Source organism: Balaenoptera ricei, chromosome 7 (assembly GCF_028023285.1).
Source record: "Balaenoptera ricei isolate mBalRic1 chromosome 7, mBalRic1.hap2, whole genome shotgun sequence".
Taxonomy (NCBI): domain Eukaryota; kingdom Metazoa; phylum Chordata; class Mammalia; order Artiodactyla; family Balaenopteridae; genus Balaenoptera; species Balaenoptera ricei.
The window spans coordinates 66,519,041-66,544,233 of NC_082645.1; the positions used below are offsets into that span (position 1 = coordinate 66,519,041).

Below are 25,193 nucleotides of genomic sequence, written 5' to 3' on the forward strand. Positions count from 1 at the left end.
GTGTAGTTTTAATAAAACCATGTAATCTTTACCAAGGACATTCAGCCTCATTTCCTTTGATGCTGTTCCCAGATTATTCACAGCTGTGATGGTATATAAGCCAGTGTCACTCCTGCGAGACTGTGGAATAACTAGAGTGCAGGTATCATCCACCACCAGTTTGTTGACATGGGTGTCGTAGACAACAGGTTCTTTGTTATCAGGCTTCTTTGGAGGAGCTTTAAACCAGGTTAGTGTCGGGAATGGCACACCTTTAATTTTGGCCACGATGCTAACATCAGTTCCTTCTTCAACCTCCATGAATTCTTTTAGCTCAATTGCAGGTGGGCCTAGATTATTATTTAAAAAAACGTTGTCATTAGGAACATAAAACAAACACTAAAGGATCGAAAGTAGAATTCACAGTGATGATAAAGTTAGTTATTTGATCTACTATAAGCAGGCTTTATAGCCCTACCTGACATAAAGAACAGATCTGTCTTCAGCTAATTTATACCAGTTTAGGGAACAGGCATGTGTGGTCATCATCCTTTATTGATCTACATGTGGCTATGTATCAGCTACTGTCTCTCTCTTACCTGGCATCATTATGACTGTAGATATTGAAAAAGGGCAGAGAGAAGTGAAACTATAGTATCTTAGACTTGGGAGTTCTTTCATGATATTCCCTAATATTTATGCAGAGTTAATGAGGGGACCTACTTTGTTTGTTCTGAGATGAATACCCCTTTTAAGAAATATAACTAACTGCTAGCAGAGGCAAAGCAATTTTCCATTTTTCATGAATTTAGTATAAGAATATGCACAGGGAGTAGTGACTACAGCTTTCCTAAATTTAGAAGAGAGAACTAACAAATACACAGCAGTAGTGATGGTAACAATAATGAGAGGAAGAATTATTACCATATTTGTGTGGATATTTTATCTCTTAAAGTAGATATATCTTTTTCTCAAATAGAGAAAATCATGTAGTTTTAATAAAACCACGTAACCTTTACCAAGGACATTCAGTCTCATTTCCTTTGATGCTGTTCCCAGATTATTCATGGCTGTGATGGTATATAAGTTTCTACTTAAGAAAAAGAAGCTCGATTGTGAAGATAAATGGGTCTCAGCAGTTGCTAAGCAAATAACTGGTTACTTTCTGCCCTTTTTGAGGAGCATGCAGAGGAACTGTGTTAACTTCTGGTAAGTAAAACAGCCTGCCATGGAGAAAAATTAGAGTAAGGAAATTCCAAACAGTATCTCCTTTCAGTAAGGGAAAGGTAATATGTACGGAAATATGATAATTCTGTGGAAGTTGAGGGCATGAGTGATTGGGTAATGGGCCCATGTCCAGACTCAACCCATGGTAGCTTCTGACGTACAGAGACATCTCTTTTTATTTTGGACTGTTCTTGAGTATCTAGGAAGGCATTCACGAAGAGGACATTCTCTGATAGATAACGCATTGGTACTTACATGTCTGGTCTTTGACAGTCACGGGGCCAACAGTGGCTGAAGGTTTGCTGACTCCTGCGGCGTTGACAGCTTTGACTCTGAATTCATATTCCCCACCCTCTACTAGGTCTTCCACCGTAAACTCCAGTTCTTCCACATCGCGCTTATTGCACTGTTTCCATGCTTCTTTCTTTGTCCCAGTAGGATCCCATGCAAGGCACTCAACAATATAGTGGGTGACAGGGGAGCCCCCATCATTCTTTGGGGGTTTCCATGACAGGTGTACTGTGTTCTTTGTTATGAGGCCAATCTTGAGTTTAATAGGGGGATCAGGAGGATCTTTAAAAATAGTTAAAGAAAGTATTAATCATTATTTATAACAATATATTTCAAGTTTAGGAAGCTACTTTAATCTTAGACTTAAAAACTTACATATTGGATCTCTGGCAGTGGTCCTCTGAATGGTTTCCACGGGAGCACCAATACCAAAACGGTTTTGTGCCCGCACGCGGAAGAAGTATTCCTGTTCAGAGATGAGGTCAGGGACTACAAATGAAGTGCTTCCACAGTTTGGATTGACTTTAGTCCAAGCTTTTCCATCAATAGTCCTCTTCTCGATAACATAGCCTTTGATCCTGTCTCCTCCATCATCATCTGGCATCTTCCATGTAAGCTTGCAACTACCCCTTGTGATGTCACTGACTTTCAGATGTTTGGGTGGCCCTGGTACATCTGTTGGATGCAAATCACAATATAAACAGTGGTGCCTTGTTTAAAATAATTTGTTCTTATTCCATAATAACTTTTAAAGTCTTTCTTACCCATGACTTTAACTCTGCAATTTGCAGTCTTTTGTCCTGCTTTATTCTTGGCTGTGATGCTGTATTTGCCTGAATGAGATCGTTTACATTCCGGAATAATAATTACGGATGAGTTTTCAGCAGTCTCCAGCTGTACAAAGAAAATAGCAGTCATACACCGAATGAAATAATAGCAGTATTGAAGTCAATCAGATTCTGAATCATTTCAGTTTTTTGTTTTTTTTTTTACCTGTGCATCTTCAGGTATGTCATGAACCCCATCCTATGAGAAAAGAAGATAGTCAGTTATAGTGTAAATATTCCTTAGAGTGAGTCAATGGGAGATGCAGAGAATTATAATTTTCTTACCTTCATTGCCTTCTTTGCCTTTCCATCAAATTCCCAAGATGATTTTGGTGTTGGGCGTCCCTTGATGACAGCAGGAATCCTAATCTGTGTGCCAGCTTGACAAATCAGACAGTCTTGTGCTCCAATGTCAATGAAAATTTCTGGTTCCTCTGTAATACCAAGGATAATATAACAGGATTTAGCTCACCTTTTTCAAAAAAAGTAATTTATATGTCTTCAACAAATAAATCAATTTCATAATAAGAAGATCAAAAGATGAATACATAAATGGATTAAGGACAAGTACCTTGAATATCAGTGGCAGGGATCTCTCCAGTTGTATCACTTGGTTCAGATTCACCAGCTTCATTGACAGCTTTCACTCGGAATCTGTACTTCCTGAGCTCTTTCAAATTCGGCACCACACATTCACAGGTAGTTAGAAGTTTGTCTGGTTCGTTTACGCTTTTCCAGTCAGTAGTACCTTCTTCTTGCATTTCTACAATGTATCCTTTGATCGGACTGCCACCATCTTTGGCTGGAGGTTTCCATGCTAGTGAGATGCTTGACTTTGTTTTATCTTTGACCTCTGGGCGAGAAGGTGGCCCAGGTGGATCTAATTAAAAAAAAAAAAAAAAATCAGATTTTTGAAGCTGGTGGGATGATAGATTTATATACTATAAGAATGTTTTACTATACCTGATCATATCTTATTTTTAATCTATTAAAATATTAAAATAGGAATGCCAAAGGAATAAATTACCTTCTATAGAAGAGAAATATAAGAAAATCTATTTTCATTTAGCATTAATGCTAAAACAAAGAAAGCAAACAACTAACTGGGAGTAGAAAGATTACTGACTAGCTCTAGATAGAGAAATACTCTATTTACACACAATCGGTGAAAAGCTGTTTTACTTTTGAGATCCCTTTGAAGAGATTCTGCAGTATTCTCTACTAAAAGCTTATTTTAATTTAACCTACCATAAAATTAAAATTAAAAAATGATTTCATCATTAGCTGGTAAACCTTTGAACACAAACTAATCTTAAGCCCTTTACTGTAGCCATTGACCCTGTCCCTAATCAAGTGACAATCCATCACATTTCTGACAGTACTTTACGATTACGGAAATTCTTTTACTCCATTCATCTTTTTAACCATAGCTCTTTCCTCTCCAGTGCCTAGGACAGCTCTTTGCACATAGCATATGTTTACTACCAGCTTGCAGAATGAATGACTAATTCATTTTTTATATATGCTCTGTATAGAACTTAGATTATTTTAAGTCTTTTTAACAAATAGCTGAATTTTTTTTTCCCACAGAAAATCCATTTATATAGCAAATGAAATTAATCATTAAGGCCATGGTATTTTAATTTTTGAACTGATCCGCTCATAGATCTTTCAGAACTGTTTTTTCTTTTATTTGACCTCACAGACTGTGCTTGAAGATCTTATATCTTTATTCAATATATACTATTGAAAATTTAACAACCTTTTGCTTTTGTTGAACTCCTACTGGAGGGTCTGACTGTTTAGTGAGGGAGATAATTTCCACAGTAGGTAATTAATGAGAGAGAGGTTTATTTAAGGTATGGGAGCAGAGAGGAGCTTATAGTCCAGGGTCTTTAAACACTTAGATTAAATCTAGTATTGTATGAGGAATCACTTCCTCATACAATACTAGATTTAATCTAAGTGTTTAAACACTGTATGAGTTTTTGTATGTATGTGTATGCATATACTTGTATATGTACATATTAGATATGTGTGCATAGTGTGTGTATATATGTATACACACATACATATATACTTCTGATAGTCTATGTAAGTATGAAACTTTTTATTTTAATAAATAAAATAATTTGGCATAGAAATATACAAGAAATTTAAGAGCAGAACTATCCATTTAGTGGCTTTACCCTTGACAAATTCCAGAAATGGAAGCATACTTACATATGGGATCTTCTGCAACAGCTGGGTCTGATGGTTCACTGGGAGGGCCAGCTCCTGCAGCGTTTATTGCCATCGCTCTGAACTGGTATTTAACACCTTCAGTCAAATGGGGAACATTAAATTCCATGCCTTTCAATCCCACTTTGGTTATCGGTGCTCGGCTAACACGTGACCAGTAGGCACCACCCTCTTCTCTCTTCTCCAGCCAGTAGCCAGTAATTGGAGAGCCGCCGTTGTCCAGAGGAGGAGTCCAGCTCACTAGCATCGACCCTTTGGCGCGCTCCAAAACTTTTGGCTTTCCCGGAGGTCCAGGAGTGCGATAAGGATCTTGAATGACCACTTTATCTGATTTGCATTCATCGCTGGTTCCATATTTATTCACTGCCCTAACTCGGAACTCATACTGACCATTGGGGATAAGTTTCCAGATCTAGAAATCAGATGGATAATAATTTCTTAAAAACAATATACTTACATTGATTTTCACTTGTTTTAAAATTCCAGTTATTTTGGTAGGGAAGACTGTAAAAAGAAATACTTCTATAAACTCAGTTATCTGAGTTTCTCCACTCAAACATGGAGAAAGTCTTTTAAAATGAGAATGTGTAAATTTATTGCACCTAATAGTGGCTCTCTCAAGTAAAAGAGGATCTGTATATCAAAGTATTTACTAAGTGGCTTTATGTGCAAGATGCTAAAAACTATACTTAAGCTTTTTGTGTGTGGTTTTGAGTTTAATTATTAAATTCCAAGGTCATGCTAGAATGATGTTAATTCAGAGTTATGTCCTTTAAGTGTGCATAAGAAAATACTTAGAAGAGTTTACCCCATATCTCCTCTCTACAGCAGTGTTGGTGACTTCTTCCCATTCAGCTTTCTTCCTGCTTGCATCGCGTTTGTCAATGACATAATGGGTGATTTCACCCCCACCATTGTCTAGTGGGGCATCCCAAGTTAAGTGGCAAGACTCAGCTTTAATGTCAATAACAGCAAGATTTCTTGGTGGGGATGGACGATCTGAAAAGGAACCAAAGGAGGAGATTGAGAAGCAAATTCTTAAACAGACACTGGATTTCTTTTTTCTATAAGAAAGCGTGTCACTTACCGTATACTTCAACATGGACATTTCGGAACACTGAGCCAAGGCGATTAGAAGCAGTCACCGTGTAAGTGCCTTTGTCCTCCCGGGTTGCTTTGGGAATGCTAAGCTCAGTCTTTGCCTCACTTCGGGACACTTCTTCCTTGGTTATCTTAAGTGCATCGGTGGGTTTTTCAATCACAGTTTCATTCTTGGACCACTCAATTTTAGGCATTGGAAGGCCTGTCACATCTGCAGGGATGTTAACAGGCTCTCCCGCCTTAACTTTGATGGTGTCTCCTCGAACAGACAGGCGCAACTTAATAGTTGGAGGCACTGCAAAGAGAAGGGAAAGGGGGAAAAAAATAGCAAAGTCATAAGGATGTTTGCTCAACCTATGAGATAAAGTGCATTAAAATGATTATTATGTTCAGATTCAACACCTTCATCATCTTGTATGACCACATTAAGAGGCAGGGATGGTTCGCTTTCACCAATTTCGTTGACGGCCTTGACACGGAACTCATACATTTGGTGTTCATCAAGATCTTCAACCAGAAGAGATGTGGTTGGGCAGAGTCGCTTGTTAACTCTTTCAAAGTCAGGTTTGTCATGACGCCGTTTTTCAATGATATAGCCTTGGATGGGGCAGCCACCATTACTGCGGGGCTCTTTCCAGTCAAGGTTGATAGTGGACTTGGTCCTTTCCGTATATGTAAGCCTCTCGGGAGACGTTGGAGGACCTTTAACCAGAGGCAGGTTGAAATGACAAGAATGAAATAAGTATTCATGTAAGAAATCACATTTCAATTCAGATTAATTATGTGAAAAATAGGTTTCTGTTTGGCGTAATGTTACATCTGTCTTTAAAATCCTCAGAATATCTCAGTTAACAGAATTACAGGCATTCATATAGTCAGAATTTTTCTTAGTAAACTCTATAGTCAAGGTTATTGATTAAAAATTGAGGTGCAGGTATGCTTTTTTATATTTAGCATTTTAGATATTTTACCTCTGTCTGTCAGTGGGAAAGCTTCTAATTTTAATGACCTAGGAGGGCTGTCTATGAAGTTTTGCTTTGAATGACCAGCTGAGAGCAAGTGTTCCTTTCTTATTAACAGAAAATGGATATGTCTACTGAACACACTTTGAACCACGTTGCCTCAAGTGTGGGTTTAACAGGGGGTGGAAAGAGAATTTATGTAATGCTGCTGTAGTTTTGTGTCCTGAAGGACAAGATAGAAAGAATAAGCTTTGCATGGTGAAACTAGACCCAATCCACTCTTGACTATTATCGCAACCAGAAGCAGAGCTTAGTGGTAGAAGTCCAACTCTGTTCTGTTCTTTCTGGCACAACCTAAGCTGTAGTGGACATTTTGGGATGAGCTGTTACAGTGAGGAGGTAATTTTGTTCCTGTTTTCGGGTGGTGGTGCTGCTGCTGCTGCTGGAGGAATAACTCCTCTGTCTCTTGGGCAACAGGGCCTCCTCAAAGACTTTGCTTTCTAGGATGGGATGTCAGCATGCATTACCAAGTGTGTGCAATATTAGGGCTTCCTATTTGTTTATACTGGTCAAGGAGATCTCCTTTGGTTGGTTTTCCATTCTTTGTTGGCTCTTTCTGGTTTTGGTGCCCCCTCATCCTTCCAGTGTGGGGACTACTTGAGGGCTAAAGGAAGACTAAAGCATTTACGCTAAGGCAGTTTTCTGTCCTATAATCTTTCAAAAACAATGAACTCTCTTTGACTACTGGACTATTAAATTAATTACTCCAGTGTATTTTCTTACTAAGATGTAATATTTCTAAACTATTTTTAGGTTATGCTAAGCTCCAGTGATTCAGGTTTTTCAGGACGCAAAACCATGCCCAGTTTTGTGCAAAAACTACATTGAAATTATTGTAAACGTGGTATACTTAAAGTTGCTGGTAGTTATTTGGTTTACCTTTCTCATTACTTTCTCATTATTCCAGCTATACATCTTGAGACTGTTGGGCGTTTGAAGCCATAAAGCTCTATACATAAATGACATAACTAGAAGCAATCAGTATTTACTTTATATACACAATGAAAACCTTCTCTTTTACCTAGTGGGTCAACTGCAAGAATTGGTCCTATTTCAACAGGAGGGCCACAGCCAAACTTGTTCTTGGCAATCACACGGTACATATATTCTTGTCCCTCAAGGAGACCTGTGATGTCACATTTAGATCTCTCAGTCTCTATTGGTTGTCTCCAAGTATGCATCTTAGCATCCTTTCTTTCAATAATAAAGCCCGTGATATCACTTCCTCCATCATCTGCTGGATCAGACCAGTTAAGCAGACACATTTTTCTGTTTGTTACAACGGGTTTCAAATCAAGAACTGGACCAGGGACATCTGAAAAATAAAACGGCAACAAAAAAATCAATGCAATAAGATAGTATCACTTAGGAAAAATCCTGTGGAAATCCATGTAATATTCCTTACCAAAAACTTCTACCCGGGCTGCTGCAAATTTAGAACCACAGCTATTGGTAGCTGTAATCACATATCTGCCATGATCTTTTCTTAATGCATTCTTGATAATTAGTTCAGATTTGGTTCCAACGTTCTCTATTTCAACATGGTCTTTATCCAGCTCTCCTTCTTCTATGGTCCACACTTTTGTTGGCACTGGACGACCAGTTACCACAGCTGGAATTCTGAGAGTCTTCCCAGCCATGATCTGTATTCCAGCCTTGACAGAAACATCTAGTTCCACATTTGGAGGCTCTGTTGAAAGAGAACAGTCATACATTAGCCCAAGAAAGATGGGGGAAAAAAATCTCATACTGGGAAAATATCCATCATCTTATTTATGTAACTAACTTTTAAGTACCTTGTGGTTCAGCCACAGTAACGGGTTCTGTTTCTCCAGGCGGTCCTTCACCTGCGGCGTTGACGGCGCTCACTCGAAGTTTGTAATCGGCACCCTCTCGGATTTCTTTGACAGTGTACTCACGGGCCTTGATCATCTCCTCTGTGCAGCGGGACCATTCATTTGTGCCAAGCAGCTGCTTATCAACAAAGTAGCCAACAATTTCCCCACCACCATTGAAAGCTGGGGGTTCCCATGCCAGTTCAATAGTTGTGGAACTTGTGTCAGTGACTCTTGGGACAGGTGGCCCAGGTGGAGCTAGAATGAATGCAGACACAGAAATCAAAACTCACTGATGGGTACTTCCCTGGCGGTGCAGTGGTTAAGAATCCGCCTGCCAATGCAGGGGACACGGGTTCGAGCCCTGGTCTTGGAGGATCCCACATGCCGCAGAGCAACAAAGCCTGTGTGCCACAACTACTGAGCCTGCGCTCTAGAGCCCGTGAGTCACAACTACTGAGCCCACGTGCCACAACTACTGAAGCCCAAGCGACTAGAGCCCGTGCTCTGCAACAAGAGAAGCCACCGCAATGAGAAGCCCGCGCACTGCAACAAAGAGTAGCCCCCGCTCGCCGCAACTAGAGAAAGCCTGCACTCAGCAACGAAGACCCACTGCAGCCAATAAATAAATAAGTAAATTTATTTAAAAAAACAACAACTCACTGATGATGGTTTTAAAATGTGCAGTAGCTTACGTGATCCCACTTTTTTTTTTCCACAGTGTGTTGCATGTAATATGGGTGAGTATTGCTTTGTGAAACTTTTAAGTTATAAAGACAGATGTTTAAAATTTTACATTGCAACCTCAACACATGTGTCTATAGTCATTGCTAGTATTTAGTTTGATTTTTTTCCAGCTTGACTGAGATATTATTGACATATAACATATGTAAGTTTAAGGTGTACAATGTGATGATTTGATACATGTATATATTGCAAAATGATTGCCACAATAATGTTAGTTAACACCACCACCCCCTCACATAATTACCACTTTTTGATAACACTTAAGATCTACTCTCTCAACAACTTGCAAGCATATAAAACAGTACTGTTAATTACAGTGACCATGCTGTACCCCACTTTCTTCTTAAGGAATTACTTACAGATTGGATCATGTGCTGTTTTGGGATCTGAGGGGGGACTGAACTTTCCAGGTCCAGCTGCATTTTCGGCACGTACTCTGAAGACATAGGTGAGTCCCTCTAATAGGCCTTCTACATTGGTCTTCAAAGAATTCAGAAGGTTTCGGTTGACACGAGACCAGTGTGTGCTATTCACCTCACGTTTTTCAAGCCAGTAACCCAAGATGGGGCTTCCATTATCTTTTGGTTCATTCCATTTCACTAGCATACTGTTACTGGTGACATCTTCCACAGTGGGCTTATCGGGTGCATCAGGTGGTTCTGATTAAAATTAAAAAGGCATATTTGAATTAATTCCCTAGTATGACATAAAAATTCAAGTTTACAAGCTGTGATAATATATATACCAACATATGATAAAAAGGCAAAGTTTAAATGCTAAAGATCCTTACCAAATGGATCTTTAGCTGTAAGTGGCTTTGAAACACATGGTGGTCCAGGTCCAAACCTATTTTCAGCTCTTACACGGAAGAGGTACTCTTTTCCTTCAATCAGCTTTGTCACTGAATATTTGCAATGTCTAAGTGTTGAAGTGACGACAATCCATTCTGAGTCAGGTTTTGTCTTGTCTTTCTTTTCCAAAGTGTAGTTTAAAATTTCACTGCCACCATCATCAAGGGGTGGTTCCCATTTACAGACGACTGAGGTCTTTCTAATATCTTCAAATACAAAGTTGATTGGTGGTCCTGGTATATCTGATATTTTGAAAGACAGAAGTGGTTAAAAATTTGTGTAGCAATGGAAAATGTAAATGTTTAGTGTGCTTCTAAACTTCTAAACACAGTGTGCTTCTGTGACATAAACTTCTGTTTTTCCTACATCTGTCTATCTTTGTATCACCTTAGCTAATGAATAACAAGGTCAGTTGATTCCTTTTACGTAGCCAGGAGAAAAAAATGGGACCGAGGATACCTCGCTGAAGCTATTGCCCACTTCTATTAACTGCCCGCAAAACACTTATATTAACTTTCTTCCATTGGAAAGTGTAGTTTTACCTACTTACCTAGCACACTGACGGTACAAGGAGCTTTTGCAATACCATGGTCATTTTCAACTTTGATCATAAACAGGCCATGATCAGGTCGGAGAGAATCTCGGACACGTAGCTGAGATTCTCCTTTTTTACTATTGTCGATACTCAAACGCTGTGTCAGAGGCAGGACAAATGGTTCTTCTTCTTGAACTTCACCCTTCTTCCTCCTAACCAAGGGTGCTACCCGCTTCCTAATTTCCTCTGGTGTGATAACATTTTCATCCTTTAGCCACGTAATAGTTGGGTAAGGCGACCCAGAAATAGTTGCATCGAGTGCTATTTCATCACCTCGTCTCACTTCTAGGCTTGTTCTCATAATGACTTTTGGGGCATCTGCAATGATTAAAAACAGTAATTGTTTTCAATTCTGATTAAAATATCTGACAAAACCTTATTCTCATTTCTTTTACGATGGGAAAATGACAAACCCATTAAACACAACTTACCAACAGGATCTATGGCTTTGGTTGGAGGAGTGGCCCGAGAAGGTTCGCCAATACCAGCAGCATTTTCTGCTCGCACACGGAATTGGTATTCCTTTCCCTCTTCAAGGCCTTTTGCTGTATAGGTCAGGACTGGTACCAGGTGTTCGTTGCATCTCTTCCATCTCTCCTCACCCTTAGCAATCTTCTCTATGATGTAACCCATTATCTTGCTCCCTCCGTCGTACAAAGGTGGCTTCCATGTAATAGTCATTGCCTCAGCTGTAGGATTATACACCTCAACATCTACAGGTGGATCAGGGGGCTCTGAAGGACAAGAAAAACCTGTTAATGTAGGGAAACCCATCTTCTTAAAATTAAAAAAAAAAAATGCATATTAACTCTTAGCTCTATTACATTCATGCCCAAACTTACGCTTCGGATCTTGAGCAATGACTGGATTTCTCAGTTCAATATATTCGCCTCCACCAATCTTGTTGACAGCTTTAACACGGAAGAAGTATTCACCATTTGGTATGAGATCTTTGACAGTCCAAGACAGTTTGTTCTCACCAGACATGACTGGTATATACGTCCTCCTCCCAGCTTCTCTGCGTTCTAGGACGTAATGAAGAACTGGGCTTCCACCATCATATTCTGGAGGTTCCCAGGTTAATTTACAAGAACTCTTGGTCACGTCACTTGCTTTAAGATCTTTGCATGGTCCAGGTAGGCCTATTAGAAATCAAATTGACAATTATTTATTAATTATTGTAACCTGAAAAGTCAGCATGTTAAGAGCACACTCTTTCTCTGAGTCGGACATTGCAGGCCATTTTGCATCCTTCGCTCCCAATTAATTACTAAATGTCAGTAGCTTCCCCCTTAGTCTTTGTTCCAAGCAAAAATGGCCCCCCAAATTTCGAAACACCATCCATGTGTGGGGGGGGAAGGGGGCAGAAAATGTTACCACTCCTGGTTGAGAACACTATGAAAACATGCAAATACAATTAATTAATAAATGAATATTGGTTATTTAAACACTCTTTGGGTATGCCATATCTTTTACTTAAATTAGTACTTCACATGCAAATAATTACAACAGAAGTAAATTAGTGTAATCAGAGTTTAAATAGCAATTTCATCTCTTCAGAATTGCTTTGCTTCTCATATGGGAAGAAATAATCTGAAAGGACATTTAGTTTACAAATGGCCAGCTCATGAAGCCATTTATACTAACATTGCAGAGTTAACCAATTTTCCCAACAAACAGGTGAAGAATGTCTGGTGTTTCATCAAAGAATGATTACCTATGACTTTGACATTGATTGAGGCAGTTGCTGAGCCGAGCTTATTCTCCAGGGTAATGGTGTAAACTCCAGCATCTGCATGGACACTCTTGGGAACTTCAAGGTGTGCAGAGATGTGATCCTTCTTCATTGTTAATCTATCACTTGCTTTAACTTCTTTGCCATCTTTATGCCAGCTAACGGTTGGAACTGGGACAGCTCTGAAGGGAACAGGAATGCTTAATTTTTCACCTTCAATGACAACAATGTCGTGAGTCTCCAGATCAATTGTTGGCTTGCCTGTAAGAGATAATCCAAAAGGGGAAAAAAAGGGTGTGTCAAAATGCAGTGCATGAGTAAAGCCTACTTTATTAATTATAAAAAGAAACTGTTCTTACAGTCTGGGTCTTTGGCAACCACGTTTTCGGAGATTTCAGATGGCTCACTGACACCAACAGCATTGACGGCTCTCACTCTCAGAACATACTCCTTGTCGGGCACAACACCTTCTTCAACCTTGAATTTCAAGTCTTTTATTGGGCGAGAATTAACTCGCATCCATTTCTCAGTGCCTACTGGACACATTTCAACATGGTATCCTATAATAGGACTTCCCCCATTTTTCTCTGGAGGCTTCCAAGCAATGGCAATGTGCTTTCTCCCAGCATCAGTCACATGCAGGTCAAGGGGAGATGAAGGAGGACCTGAAAAGAGAGTGAAACATTCACATCCACAATCTCATCATCAAGCTCTAGACAAGATCCTTCGTATAATCAACACTACTTACTTGTTGGATCTTCAATTTTTAGGATATCCGTGGGTTCGCTTGGGTGTCCAACTCCAGCTTCATTCTCTGCCCGAACCTGAAACTGGACCTCTGTTCCTTCAATGACATCAGTTACTTTAAAGTTACAGTCAGGTCCTGAGGTCTTTGCAGCTTTCACCCAACGGGTACCTAACTTTTCTTTCTTCTCAATGACATATCTATTGAAATAACAAAGCATTTCATGAGCATGAATAAAGAATTTTCAGCCGAATGTAAATTTTTCTTTATGAGTTAATTAAAATTCTACCTCTGTATTGGTCTTCCACCATCATTTTTAGGTGGTTCCCACTTCAGGTCAACATGTCCTTTCGTCACATCAACCACTGTCAGAGCGTAGGGTGGTCCAGGGGTGGCTGAAAGCAAAATATTCAGTGATTAGAAAAACCAGGGAGAAAAGTGACAATCCACTACAAATGGTGTCACAAAGATGAAGTTAGAGAGCATACTAAAGGTGTCTTTGGCCAAGACGGAGTCCTCGACTTCACAATAGTCACTCTGTCCTATGGCATTTTCTGCAGCAACTCGGAACACGTATAAAGAACCCTCAGTCAGTGGGGTCACTGTGCACTTGGTGTCCTTGACAGTTGTGTCCACTGTTTGCCAGCCTTTCCGCCTCACATCTCTCTTTTCTACAATGTAGTTGGTGATGGGCGACCCTCCATTTTTCTCAGGAACTGTCCACTTTAGGTCTGCTGTATTTTTTGTAATATTGATAACTTCAAGCCAGCGAGGTGGTGATGGGGGATCTGAAGGGAAAAAAATTTCAATTTCTTATTGTCCACTATTCAGTCTTCACTAAATTTTCTAGTAGTCACTAAGAGATCAGCTAGCAGGGATGAAATAATTAAGAGTGACTTACAAAGTTTCTCCCGGCAAAGCACAGGGTCACTGGGTTCGCTGGGTTCACTTTCGCCCGCCTTGTTCACAGCTCTAACTCGGAATGAGTATTCCTGCCCTTCCATGAGCCCTGGGAACAAATGCTGGGTGGTGGGAACCCCTTCGGCCACTCGGACCCAGTCCTCTGTTCCAGTCTTTAGCATTTCAATGATGTAAGAATCGATCTTTGCCCCTCCATCGTGTTCTGGCTTTGTCCAATTCAATATTAATGATGTTCTGCCTACATCTTTCACAGTTGGTTTTCCAGGGGGCCATGGAGGATCTGCAAGCCAATGAAATGAAATCATTATTGAGGTTTGTCAAAAGGAATTAATATAAGCTTCAAAATAATCACAGAAAATATATGAATAATACCTATGGGATCCTTTATTAAGATTAGCTCAGTTGATCTGCTTGGTTTTCCAGGTCCAGCAAGATTTTCAGCCAGCACACGGAATCTGTATTTTTTCTTATTGGTGAGACCTTTCACTCTGAATTAGGAACAAAGTGTGAGTTGAATACCACGATAAGAAGGAGAAACCTCTGTTTATTTCACATAGAAGAAGCTAATTTATTTAAATTGTGAAAAACTGGTTTGGATATTTAACTGAAATATTTCAACATAAATTAAAAATTGCCTTTTAACTGTCACACACTTTAGATTTGGTCACATGTACCAAGCTAATTATAATATCTATAATAGTAATCATTACCATAATATACTAGAGGACCAAACACTTTGGAACTTCCAGACAGTTTATATTTTATGGTAAGAAATTAAGAAATGTGCCCTTCAATGGAATTTATATCAGTTTTGAAATTATGTGGTAATAGAAAAGATAAGTGAAAGTAATTAAAAATTTTATAGTAATATATAATCAGGTATAATCAAAAGGAAGGCTAAAGAATGAAAATTTATATACACTGCTTTTTTAACATCTTGATGGAGAGCTTGGGCGTACCTGTATGTTGTATCCTTTATTGGCATCTTATTGCATCTAACCCATTTATCAGTATCAGGATCTAATCTTTCAACCCAGTAACCCGTGATGGGGCTGCCACCGTCATCATCTGGCTCACACCATGTGAGGGTCACTGCATCCTTAGTGATATCAGAAGGTTCTAGGCGAGTTGGAGATCCAGGTGGATCTATAGACAGGATAATCATATGTGTTATATGTCCTGTATATAAATATGACACCTAAATCCAACTTTGACACAAGTATCTTTTTTTTTTTTTAGCCACCTGATTAATAAGAAACTTACCAAACGGATATTTGGCTGTTATTGGAGTGGCCTGAACTGGCTCACCAACACCGTACATGTTTTCTGCAGCAACTCTGAAGATGTATTCTTTATTGGGTGTTAATTTGGTTGCCTTGAACTTTGTATCCTTGACAGTTGACGAGAGCTTGTGCCACATATCACTGTCGGTCGCTCTTCTCTCCACGACATAGTTTGTGATTTTAGATCCGCCATCATTGCGTGGTGGGTTCCATGTGAGAAGACATGACTCGTTGGTCACTTCCGTGATGTCTAAAGCAGCTGGGGGTCCAGGTTTATCTGTGGATGACATTACACACTCAGAGAAAAGCATTTTTTTAATATGGTTTATTTTCAAAAGTAGCTGGAACGAGTTTGCCCATTTTTAAAATGAGAGCCTCCCTTACCTAAGACGTTCACTTCTACCACAGCGGTGGCCCGACCACAGACGTTCATGGCCTCGATAATATATGTGCCACTGTCACTTCTCTTACTATCCACGATCGTCACTGTGGATTTTTTAGGAACGTTTTCAATGGTGATTCTTTTGTCGTGCTTCAGAAGCATATCAGCCTTTGTCCAGGTTACTGTAGGTTCAGGTTTGCCAGTTACAGTGGCAGGAAGTTCAATCTTAGTTCCTGCTTTTACAGTGAGACCCGCAAGGAGCTTCACGTCGAGGAAAATTTCTGGAGCCTCTGAATTGGAAAAGATTATTTATGATGTTACCAAGTTTAGGCAGAATTAAAGTCAAAAGTCTGATTGATAAAGCAAAAACCAAAAGTAAGTACCCTGTGTGTCCACAGCCTGGATTTCTTCTGTGGGTCTGCTTGGCTTGCTAGCTCCTAGCCTATTCAAGGCCTTCACACGATAGGCATACCACTGGCCTTCTTCAAGACCTGTTACTTCCATTCTGTCAGAAAACAAAATAGGATATTTTACTTAATGCATTTAATCTGTTCCATTGTGTAGTATTCATAATATTTCCAAAATTCATACCCCTGGTATAATACTGTCCTTTAAATTAATTCTGGATTGCTTCAACATTTTAACTAATGAAAACCTTGATTAAAGGGTAAGTTCAGCAGCACTTTTAAAAATCAGACAGGCACACCAAGGAAGTTCTAAAGTTAACATTTAGATTTACCAAAAGAAAGCCTATTTTAGTAAGAGTAAATATTTACTTTTGTGCCAAATAATTTAAAAACTTACTTTGTTTCTGCAACTGGGTCTCCACAAGCGACCCATCGATCAGAACCACGTGGACATTTTTCAACTAAATATCCTTTGACGCGTGAACCACCATCATGTTTAGGTGGATCCCATGTTAGGAAGATGCTCTTGGCTGTTCGATCTCTCCACTTAACATTCTCTGGTGGGTCAGGTACCGCTATAGCATTTTAAAGAGAGAGTCAGTCTTAGATAGGCCGTCTATGAAATCTCCATACTGCCAACCTGTGTCTTTCCCCCATAACTTCAACTGCAGGTCTAAAGCAAAAACAGGTGGGAATTCCCTGGTGGTCCAGTGGTTAGGACTCTGTGCTTCCAGTGCAGGGGACATGGGTTCGATCCCTGGTCGGGGAACTAAGATCCCACAAGCTGCGTGGCACGGCCAAATAAATAAATAAATACATAAATAGAAATAAAAGCAAAAACAGGTAACAAGAGGCTAGGTAAGAAAATATCAAGAATGTACTCACTTGCAGGAGCTGACATATTTACAGGTTCATCAACATATGCGGGTTCTCCAGGGCCACACTTGTTACGAGCACAGACTTTAAATAAATATTCTTTTCCTTGAACAAGATCAGTAACTGTGAATTCTAGGTCAGTCACAGAGTCTGTAACCTGGGACAAAGCAATACAGTTAATAAACTGTTTTCCAAAAACTCTTTGCCTAAGTCAAAATATTTTTACCATGAGCAGGGTTACAAATGGAAGTTGTTTTGAATGCTAAGGATCATTCTTACGTTAATTTCATATTAAGGAGAAAATTGCAAAGTAAGACATAATAATATTTGATGCCTAATGTAAGGTGGAACTGCTTCATAGTTTGTACACATTAAAAAGTCGGCAAATAAGGTGTTGATTCTTTCTACCAGCTTGGTTATTAGAAATATGATAAATCAAGGTAAAAAATAGTAATGGTATAAACTGAGGAGAGAAGATGGCAGATTAGGCCAACTAAGGTAATCTAGTGGAGTGAGAAAAAGTATGACCACCAGGGAGTTAAGTACTTAGTGTCCTTAGAATGGCTTATAGCTTAAAAGGGCATATTGGATACTTATCAGGTACCAAGTGAGTAGGTAAGTTTTGTTTTATTTTTTAATAAACCTAGCTGAAAATCTAGTAAGGCTCACAAAATGAGGCAATTACACCAAATCTTGGTTGAACTACCTCAGGAAGCATTAGCATCAATACATTTTTAAAAGTTTTAGGTACTTTTTCAGCAAGGTAAAGGTAAAAACATAAAAACTTTGCAAGGCATCTCAACATTCCGGGATTTCCCCCACTCTCTTTTCTGGAGTTGCTGCTCAAAACTCACTTTAGTCCATGTTTTCCGGCTGACTTCTCGCTTTTCAACAACATATCCGGTTAATGGACTTCCTCCATCATCATCTGGTGGTTCCCAAGTCAGATGTACTGAGTCCCTGGTTATCGCACCGAATTTCAGTTCTTTGGGTGCACTTGGGCGAGCTGAAAAAAAAAAAATGCAGTCAGAAATCATTATCATTAATAGCTTGAACCAATATTTGTTAATACTGTCAAATCACCTTAGATCACAAAAGTTTAGTTCCTTACCAATTACACTGACATCAATCTCCCCAGAAATTGCTTTCACACGGTTTTCTAACTTCAGCATATAAATGCCCTTGTCTGGACGTTCACTTGGAGAAATGATAAGCTCAGCATAGGCAGATAGGGTTTTCATTTTCACACGGTCTCCCGCTTCTAGTACTTTATCTCCAAAAGACCAGGTAGCAGTTGGCCTTGGATAGCCTGTGCTTGGAACCAGGATCTTGATAGGATTTGGCACAATAACTTCCAGGCCATCTTTAAATGCACTTAAATCCATTGTTGGTTCAACTACCAAAGAGAAAACTTAATGAGTTTCCAGTACTGTATTTAAATCCCTGGTACCCCAAAGTAGCTACGTGCTGTTCCCAAATCTAAAAATAAAATATCCATTTACCAAATGCATCATCAGCAGTTAGAGGACCAAGAATTTCAGATGGATCTGAAACACCAGCTTCATTTTCTGCAGATACTCGATATAAATATTTATTTCCTTTTTGTAATCCAGTAATCTAAAATTATGAATCAACATTTGTAAAATACATATACATTTAAGTCCATGATCATTTACCGACTATTTATTTTAGATACACATGCCCTACCTTGTAAGTCAGTTCAGGGACAAGTTTCTTATTGCAACGAATCCAATTATCTTTTCCTTCTTCACATCGTTCTATTATATAGCCCAATATTGGGCCTCCTCCATCTTTCAGAGGAGGTTCCCATGTGAGCTGAACTGATGACTGAGTCTGATCTGAGGAGTTTAGGTTCACAGGAGGACTTGGTCTCTCTGGATTGGAAGAAAGAGTTGGAGCATACCATTTAATTCAGTGACAGCTTATTAAGATAATGCTGTAATCACTTCTATCATCCCCATATTCACTGGATACAAGCAGGCACAGTCTGGATTTCTACAATTTTGCTCAAATTTTTCTGATGTTCTTTTCATTAACTTCTGTTTAATTTGATTTATTTTAATCAATAAGCTTAATTTCTTGGTTAAATGGAGTACTTATTTCCCTTCTTTTTGATGGACTCACCAATCGGATCAGCAACTTTGACGAAGGGTGTGGCTGCACTTGGTTTTCCAACTCCAATTCGGTTTTGGGCCCTAACCCGGAAACTGTACTCCTGTCCTTCCACCACATCAGTGACAGTTGCAGACAGGTCTTCAGCTCTTACTGTCATGGCAGTTTCCCATCTGATAGAAGTCTTGTCCCTTAATTCAATGACGTAGTTCGTGATCTCGGCACCTCCATCATACTCTGGTGGTTCCCATGTCAATGAGACACCAAATCTGTTCACATCAGTGATCGTTACATTCAAAGGAGGGCCTGGAACATCTGGATTTCCAGAAAACACGGGCTTTAGGTTATCTCAGGGATAAAAGCAAAGATAAGCTAGTTTACAATTTACTTAAAAACTTCTTCTTACCATATTTACTCCTTGCTTCTACAGGACTGTCAGTTTCTACTGGTTCACCAGTGCCGACTCTGTTTCTGGCGCTCACACGGAATAGGTACTCAACTCCTCCTTTTTGTAGTCTAGTGACAGTAAACTCACAACTATCTGCACGGTCAGTGGCCAGAACCCAGGTCTTTCTCTTGACGTCACGTCTTTCAACAACATAACCTATGATTTTGCTTCCACCATCAGTTAATGGTTCTTCCCAAGCGAGGCTCACTTCACCATCAAGTGTTTCTGTCACTTCTAAGTTACGTACTGGCCCAGGAACATCTGGAATTCACATATACATTTTTTTTTTTTTTTTAAGTGTGTTATCACGCTTTTAGTTGTGCTTTGCCAATAAAGTCCAAGTGACTCAAGGGCTTACCAATAACTTGTAAATTGATGAATGCTTCTGCTTTTCCATGTTTGTTCTGAAGCACAATTTTATACCTTCCTTTGTCTCCTTTCTTGGCTTCTAAAATTCTGAAAGAAGTCTGTTCAGCTGTAGTATCAACAGTTTTTGAAGACAGAGGTTCATTTTCTTTAAACCACTCAGCTTCTGCTTTGGGGTAGGCATCATAGGGCACCACCATGGTCAGAGGCTGGCCAATATCAACTGCCAGGTCTTGGTCAGCTGTCTTGATTTTAGGTGCAGCTAGTGAGAAAAATAATATGTGAATACTTTTGAGTTATTTATTGTAGTCCAGCTATGCCATAGCTTCTTTACTATGCATTTGTTAGCAAATACTGGTTACATGTCACAGTAACTTTACAGGAGAGAACACTAGCTGACTTAAGAGTTCTCACAGCTTATTTTGCAAATTATCAGACTCTGAAGAATAGAGGACTAAGTATGATATGAGACTACAAAATCTCCATTCTTTGCCAATAATAATAACAGAGGCCTGAATATAGTGCACAGAACATGTTTTTGGTTTTCTGTTTTTTATATAAAATAGGCACCTCATACTTAGTTCAAGATAAACCAGACAAACTTGTTCTTATGCGCAAGAGGTACATTAATGGCTCTTTCAAAATGCCGTCCTCTAAGGTTGTCTTGGAAGCTTGCGTCAGGATGAGAACAGACCTAAGATGCCCCACAGGGATCTGGAAAGTAGAAAAGAATGGGGCTGTCTCTAGGTCTGGGTTTGCTTGGAAGACTCTCAGGGCAATAGGTTAATTCTAGGAGTTAACGAACAGCTGCCGTGTGCCAGGAGCTGTGCAAGGTTATCGCATGTAAAGAGCAATGCTGTCAATTTCCTCTTACTCAGGACACTTGGTGGTAAGAGGAATTAGAATAGTTAACATGTGGACAAGGCTTAATAGGAATAAAAAGCTTTCACAAACATTTTCTCATTAATTAACTGTGAAATCTGAAACCTACCCAGTATCTGTGGTATTGTAAGGATGTTTGAAAATAAAAGAAAGGGACTTACCTGCCAGTTCAAGCTTAGCTCTGGCTTCTTTGTCTTTGGCAATAAATCTGTATTCACCCTGGTCACGGGGCTTAATGTCACAAATCTGTAGCCTGTGTATCTTTCCTTCACTCATCATCTGGTGTTTGTCACTCTGGACAATAATCATGTTGTTTTTTAGCCACTGGACTTCCACCTTATCTTTGTTGAGCTCAGCTAAAAAGACAACATCAGTACCAGGGGCTTCAAGGATGTCTTGGGGAGGCCTGATGATCTCAACAGGGATTTCTGAAAAGAAAATGTGAAACAAATACAAACATGTTTGTATTGGGATTAACAACATTTAAAAACGTACTAGTATTAAAAATCGTCCTTTCACTTAATATGTACCTTCCACAAAGAGTCTAGCTCGAGACCTCCTGTCTTCTACTCCACAAGCATATTCACATTCATCATCCAGCCTGCAGTCTTTTATAATGAGTCTATGTATTCTGCCATCTTTTTCAAATTTGTATCTAAAAGAAGAGATTGAATTATTGGTTAGCTTGCATAATGACCACTAAATTGGCAAGCTTGTATATATAGCTACAGAAATAGAGACTGAGAAGCTCTCACGTACTTTTTGCCTTCTTTGATTTCTCTCCCGTTTCTGTACCATTTTACATTTGCTTTCTCTCTGGAGAGCTGGCAGGAGAAGACAGCATCGTCAAACTCAGTGACTGTCTGGTCTTCCAAGTGTTCCACAAATTCTGTAGGGGCTTCTATGATGAGAAGTTCAGCAACAGATTTATCTTGTCCAGCAGTGACAATGTATTCACCTTCATCTGGGAAGCCACAGTCTTTAATGATTAGAGAGTGCTTATATTTATCAATTCTGTACAAAACACGGTTGTCAAAAGCCACCTCTTCTCCGTTTTTGGTCCAGTTCAGTCTTACATTGAGACGGTTCACCTTGCACCAGAATGTGACAGATTTCTTCTCCATTGTTTCAATATCTTTAAGAGGCTCAGTGATCCTAAGGTCTTCCTCTGTTGGAAAGGAGAAGAAGAGTGTTGATTTTAATTGTTTTCATAATAGAAATTGATTTTTAAAATCTCTAATGTCAAATAAGTGACTTACCTTCTACGATTAGATCGGCTGCACTCTTAACATTTTCACCTCTGTGATTGGTCAGAGACACATTATAGTTGGCTTGATCATCTAATTGTGCATCTCTAATTCTGAGGGTGTAGACCAGGTCTTTTTGGAGAATAATGTATTTTGAACTATCAAATATGACTTCTTCATTTCTGAACCATTTGGCTTTGGCACCTTCGGTATTGACCTCACAGTTAAAGACAGCTTCTTGTTGTTCCTTCACACGGGTGTTCTTCAGAGGAACTATGATCCTGAGTTTTTCTGAAAGCAATCAACAAGATTTTATAGTATGAAGAAGTACTAATGTGGTGCAAATATAAGTAAATCCAAGAAGCACAAACAAACTTACCAATTACTGTCAAGTGAGCGGCTGCTCTGGCAGCCCCAACCATGACTACGTAAGTGCCCATATCTTGTAATGTGGCATCTTTCACAACTAGGATCCTCTTTTTGCCATCAGCAATTATGTCATATTTATCTCCAGATTCAAGTGTCTTATCATCTCTCTTCCACTGGACTGCAAAGCTTTCCTTTGATATAGAGCAGACAAATTCAGCCTTTTCTCCTTCAAGTATTTCAACGTTTTGAGGCTTTGAGATAAATTCAGCAGCAAGTTCTGGAAAGAAAAAGTTGCAAGATATTGAAAAATTAAGCATTTGTACCTTACATGCAACAAGTATGATTTTCTTAAAATACAATAGTATTCACTGTAATTTTCATACCGTGAACTTTGACTTTGCCATCGGTTCGAGAACTTGGGAGTCGGCAGTTGTAGTTGCCAGTGTCTTCCAGGTGAGCATTCTGAATGATCAGGCTTCTCTTTCGTCCAACAGTAAGTATTTCATATCTTCCTGTTTCAATGATCTCTTCATCTCCTTTGTACCAAATTACTTCTGCTCTGGGCTTGGAGACCTCGCAAACCAGTTTTATAGTGTCTGTTTCACTAACTTCAATGTTGGTAAGATTTTTTGTAAAGACAGCTTCTTCTTCTGCAAGAAGAGTTAAAAACAATAAACATTGAATTAAACCGGAAATTTTTTTTTTCCCAACACATATACTCCTGCAAAGAAAGACTTCATTCTTACCCAGGACTGTCAGCATGCCAGAAGTTTGCGCTGTCCTTACTTCACAGGAATATTCTGCTTCATCAGCCAGTAGACATTTGTTGATGACAAGAATGCGGACTGCTCCCTTAGATATGATGTCATATTTTTTGCCCTTTTTAATTTCAGCACCATCTTTAAACCACTGAACCTATATTTAAGATAAATAAATACCTTTATCAGTTCTGTTGTTCCTTCACATGTGTGTCCTTAAGAGGAACTATGATCCTAAGCTTTTCTAAAAGCAGTCAATAAGACTTTACATTATGAAGAAGAACCAAAGTGGTAAATATAACCAAACCCCAAAAAACAAGAACAAACTGCTTCAATCATTAAGTGAGCAGCTGTGATACTACTATCAGTTATTAAAAATAATGGGATCATGTATTAGAGCCGTAGAGGGCCTTGGATTTCATGCAGACCAACTCCTTTGTTTTCCAGGACTCAAAGTTGACTCGCCAATGGTAGTTAATGGCAACCAGGAGTACTGAGTTGAGACATATGAAATTGCTGGTATTTGATTTTTTTTTTTATTTGATTGTTTTTAACCTAAGAAAACATCAATTTCATATGGTTCAAATTAATAATATCTAAATCTCCTGATTGCAAGTCCAGTGCTTTTCAAGTAACAGCAAATGAATAATAGTAATACTAAAAAGAGAACAATTAAATCAAGTATGTATCTCACACTAAAGTAATAATCATTAATCTAAAAGTAAAGTGATGACTACAGAGAGGTTTGATTCATTTTTTTTTTTTTTTCATTTTGGTCAGACCAAAAGTAAACAAAGTTATCAGAAAACACAAGTTAGCAACCACACAATCACAGACCTTGGCATTTTCTCGGGAAATTTCACACTCAAACCGAGCCATTTCTTTTTCTTTAACTTGAAGATCGGTGAGTGGTCTTAAGAAGTCCACATGAGGAGCTGTAAGAGAAGGTCATCAGAATTCAGAATGAGGTTTCTAGAAATTCACTCTGACATACTATGGTGCTTTTGCAGGCTTTTTCATATTAGCAGGCTACAGCTGATTTGGAAATCACTTGGAGCTGCCATTCAGTTGTGATACTTTGCATTTTACATATCTCTTAGTTTTCATAAAATTATGTGGCATAATATATGTCCAACTAATTCCTCCTATCTATCTATCTCTCTATCTATCTATTGCCAGCTCAGTTCTGAATGACAGCTAGAGGAAAAATCTTCATTGATACTACTCCAGAGTTGAAAGTTGATATCATCAAAGGAAACACCAGTAGCAAAGAATCGTTATCTTATTTAAGGCAGGCAGCATAATCTTTGGGAAATTAGAAGAATTCAATGATAGTGCAGCTTGAAAAGCTATGATCAGTCTTGTCTATGGCTAAGAGACATGAGTTTGCAATTGAAATCACATACATTCAGCTTTTTTGGTGTGTGTCAGCTTCAAAGAGGTCACGTATAAGTCAGGTATAAAGTCCATTAGTGTGACAAAACAACATGCTTTGAATGGAAGGGTGATTTTTTTTTTTTTCTAATCTCTGGTTTCATTTATCTCCAGAATTAAGTTGGTGGAAATATAGGATTGGAGAGCTGCCCACATGCCCTTCCTTCTTTCAGGGTTCCTTGTGAGTCCTTCCCAAGATGCCCTTTCTTGATCAATGAAATTCTGGGACACAAGTGCTGGCTAATAGGCTTGAAGATATGCTCATTGTTGCTGAGCCTTCTTAGAGTAGGGATAAAGTAGGTAACAAAGGTAAGAAGGAGACCCAAGAAGCTATTCTGTCATAAGCGAAAGCAGAGCAGCCACAAACTGGAAAGAATAAAACAGACCAAGATGCATGGAAGCACAATCCAAGCCACTATGAGCTGTTGACAGATGGGAAGCAACTAAACCAATAGAAAATACTGCACAAAAATAAAGACACTAAAATATTA

General features: G+C 39.0%; 1 protein-coding gene and 1 long non-coding RNA gene across 52 annotated transcripts in view; one reads left to right on the forward strand and one right to left on the reverse strand.

The window, feature by feature from the left end:
• The window catches only part of LOC132369055 (uncharacterized), a 45,644-nt gene extending 28,348 nt beyond the window's left edge, over window positions 1–17,296 (forward strand). For 2 of the 8 annotated variants that reach the window (XR_009504234.1, XR_009504232.1), the window contains exons 6-10: window positions 1,039–1,188; window positions 5,394–5,713; window positions 6,060–6,230; window positions 8,524–9,263; window positions 9,619–10,385. This is a non-coding gene — a long non-coding RNA (uncharacterized LOC132369055). Of the gene's footprint in view, window positions 1–1,038; window positions 1,189–5,393; window positions 5,714–6,059; window positions 6,231–8,523; window positions 9,264–9,618; window positions 10,386–14,540; window positions 14,757–15,356 lie in introns of those variants that run through there. The other 6 variants (XR_009504229.1, XR_009504231.1, XR_009504228.1 and 3 more) reach the window with 6 other exon arrangements.
• Window positions 1–25,193, reverse strand: part of TTN (titin) — a 285,370-nt gene that overhangs the window by 73,093 nt on the left and 187,084 nt on the right. For all 44 annotated transcript variants that reach the window (XM_059928202.1, XM_059928193.1, XM_059928195.1 and 41 more), the window contains 47 exons: window positions 24,106–24,203; window positions 23,257–23,425; window positions 22,894–23,160; window positions 22,521–22,787; window positions 22,154–22,432; window positions 21,654–22,062; window positions 21,425–21,549; window positions 21,056–21,322; window positions 20,005–20,274; window positions 19,605–19,907; window positions 19,211–19,513; window positions 18,773–18,960; window positions 18,568–18,682; window positions 18,177–18,461; window positions 17,920–18,071; window positions 17,075–17,222; window positions 16,587–16,764; window positions 16,166–16,287; window positions 15,785–16,072; window positions 15,381–15,677; window positions 15,077–15,263; window positions 14,490–14,605; window positions 14,098–14,397; window positions 13,685–13,984; window positions 13,486–13,591; window positions 13,200–13,396; window positions 12,811–13,116; window positions 12,434–12,712; window positions 11,559–11,858; window positions 11,148–11,450; window positions 10,672–11,034; window positions 10,061–10,363; window positions 9,630–9,929; window positions 8,485–8,781; window positions 8,094–8,378; window positions 7,710–8,003; window positions 6,069–6,368; window positions 5,653–5,961; window positions 5,374–5,564; window positions 4,548–4,977; window positions 2,896–3,204; window positions 2,610–2,758; window positions 2,491–2,523; window positions 2,262–2,391; window positions 1,873–2,172; window positions 1,462–1,779; window positions 33–329 (listed from right to left, as the gene is read on the reverse strand). In XM_059928202.1, coding sequence (XP_059784185.1) covers window positions 33–329; window positions 1,462–1,779; window positions 1,873–2,172; window positions 2,262–2,391; window positions 2,491–2,523; window positions 2,610–2,758; window positions 2,896–3,204; window positions 4,548–4,977; window positions 5,374–5,564; window positions 5,653–5,961; window positions 6,069–6,368; window positions 7,710–8,003; window positions 8,094–8,378; window positions 8,485–8,781; window positions 9,630–9,929; window positions 10,061–10,363; window positions 10,672–11,034; window positions 11,148–11,450; window positions 11,559–11,858; window positions 12,434–12,712; window positions 12,811–13,116; window positions 13,200–13,396; window positions 13,486–13,591; window positions 13,685–13,984; window positions 14,098–14,397; window positions 14,490–14,605; window positions 15,077–15,263; window positions 15,381–15,677; window positions 15,785–16,072; window positions 16,166–16,287; window positions 16,587–16,764; window positions 17,075–17,222; window positions 17,920–18,071; window positions 18,177–18,461; window positions 18,568–18,682; window positions 18,773–18,960; window positions 19,211–19,513; window positions 19,605–19,907; window positions 20,005–20,274; window positions 21,056–21,322; window positions 21,425–21,549; window positions 21,654–22,062; window positions 22,154–22,432; window positions 22,521–22,787; window positions 22,894–23,160; window positions 23,257–23,425; window positions 24,106–24,203 — 11,532 coding nt within the window. The remainder of the gene's footprint in view (window positions 1–32; window positions 330–1,461; window positions 1,780–1,872; window positions 2,173–2,261; window positions 2,392–2,490; window positions 2,524–2,609; window positions 2,759–2,895; window positions 3,205–4,547; window positions 4,978–5,373; window positions 5,565–5,652; window positions 5,962–6,068; window positions 6,369–7,709; window positions 8,004–8,093; window positions 8,379–8,484; window positions 8,782–9,629; window positions 9,930–10,060; window positions 10,364–10,671; window positions 11,035–11,147; window positions 11,451–11,558; window positions 11,859–12,433; window positions 12,713–12,810; window positions 13,117–13,199; window positions 13,397–13,485; window positions 13,592–13,684; window positions 13,985–14,097; window positions 14,398–14,489; window positions 14,606–15,076; window positions 15,264–15,380; window positions 15,678–15,784; window positions 16,073–16,165; window positions 16,288–16,586; window positions 16,765–17,074; window positions 17,223–17,919; window positions 18,072–18,176; window positions 18,462–18,567; window positions 18,683–18,772; window positions 18,961–19,210; window positions 19,514–19,604; window positions 19,908–20,004; window positions 20,275–21,055; window positions 21,323–21,424; window positions 21,550–21,653; window positions 22,063–22,153; window positions 22,433–22,520; window positions 22,788–22,893; window positions 23,161–23,256; window positions 23,426–24,105; window positions 24,204–25,193) is intronic.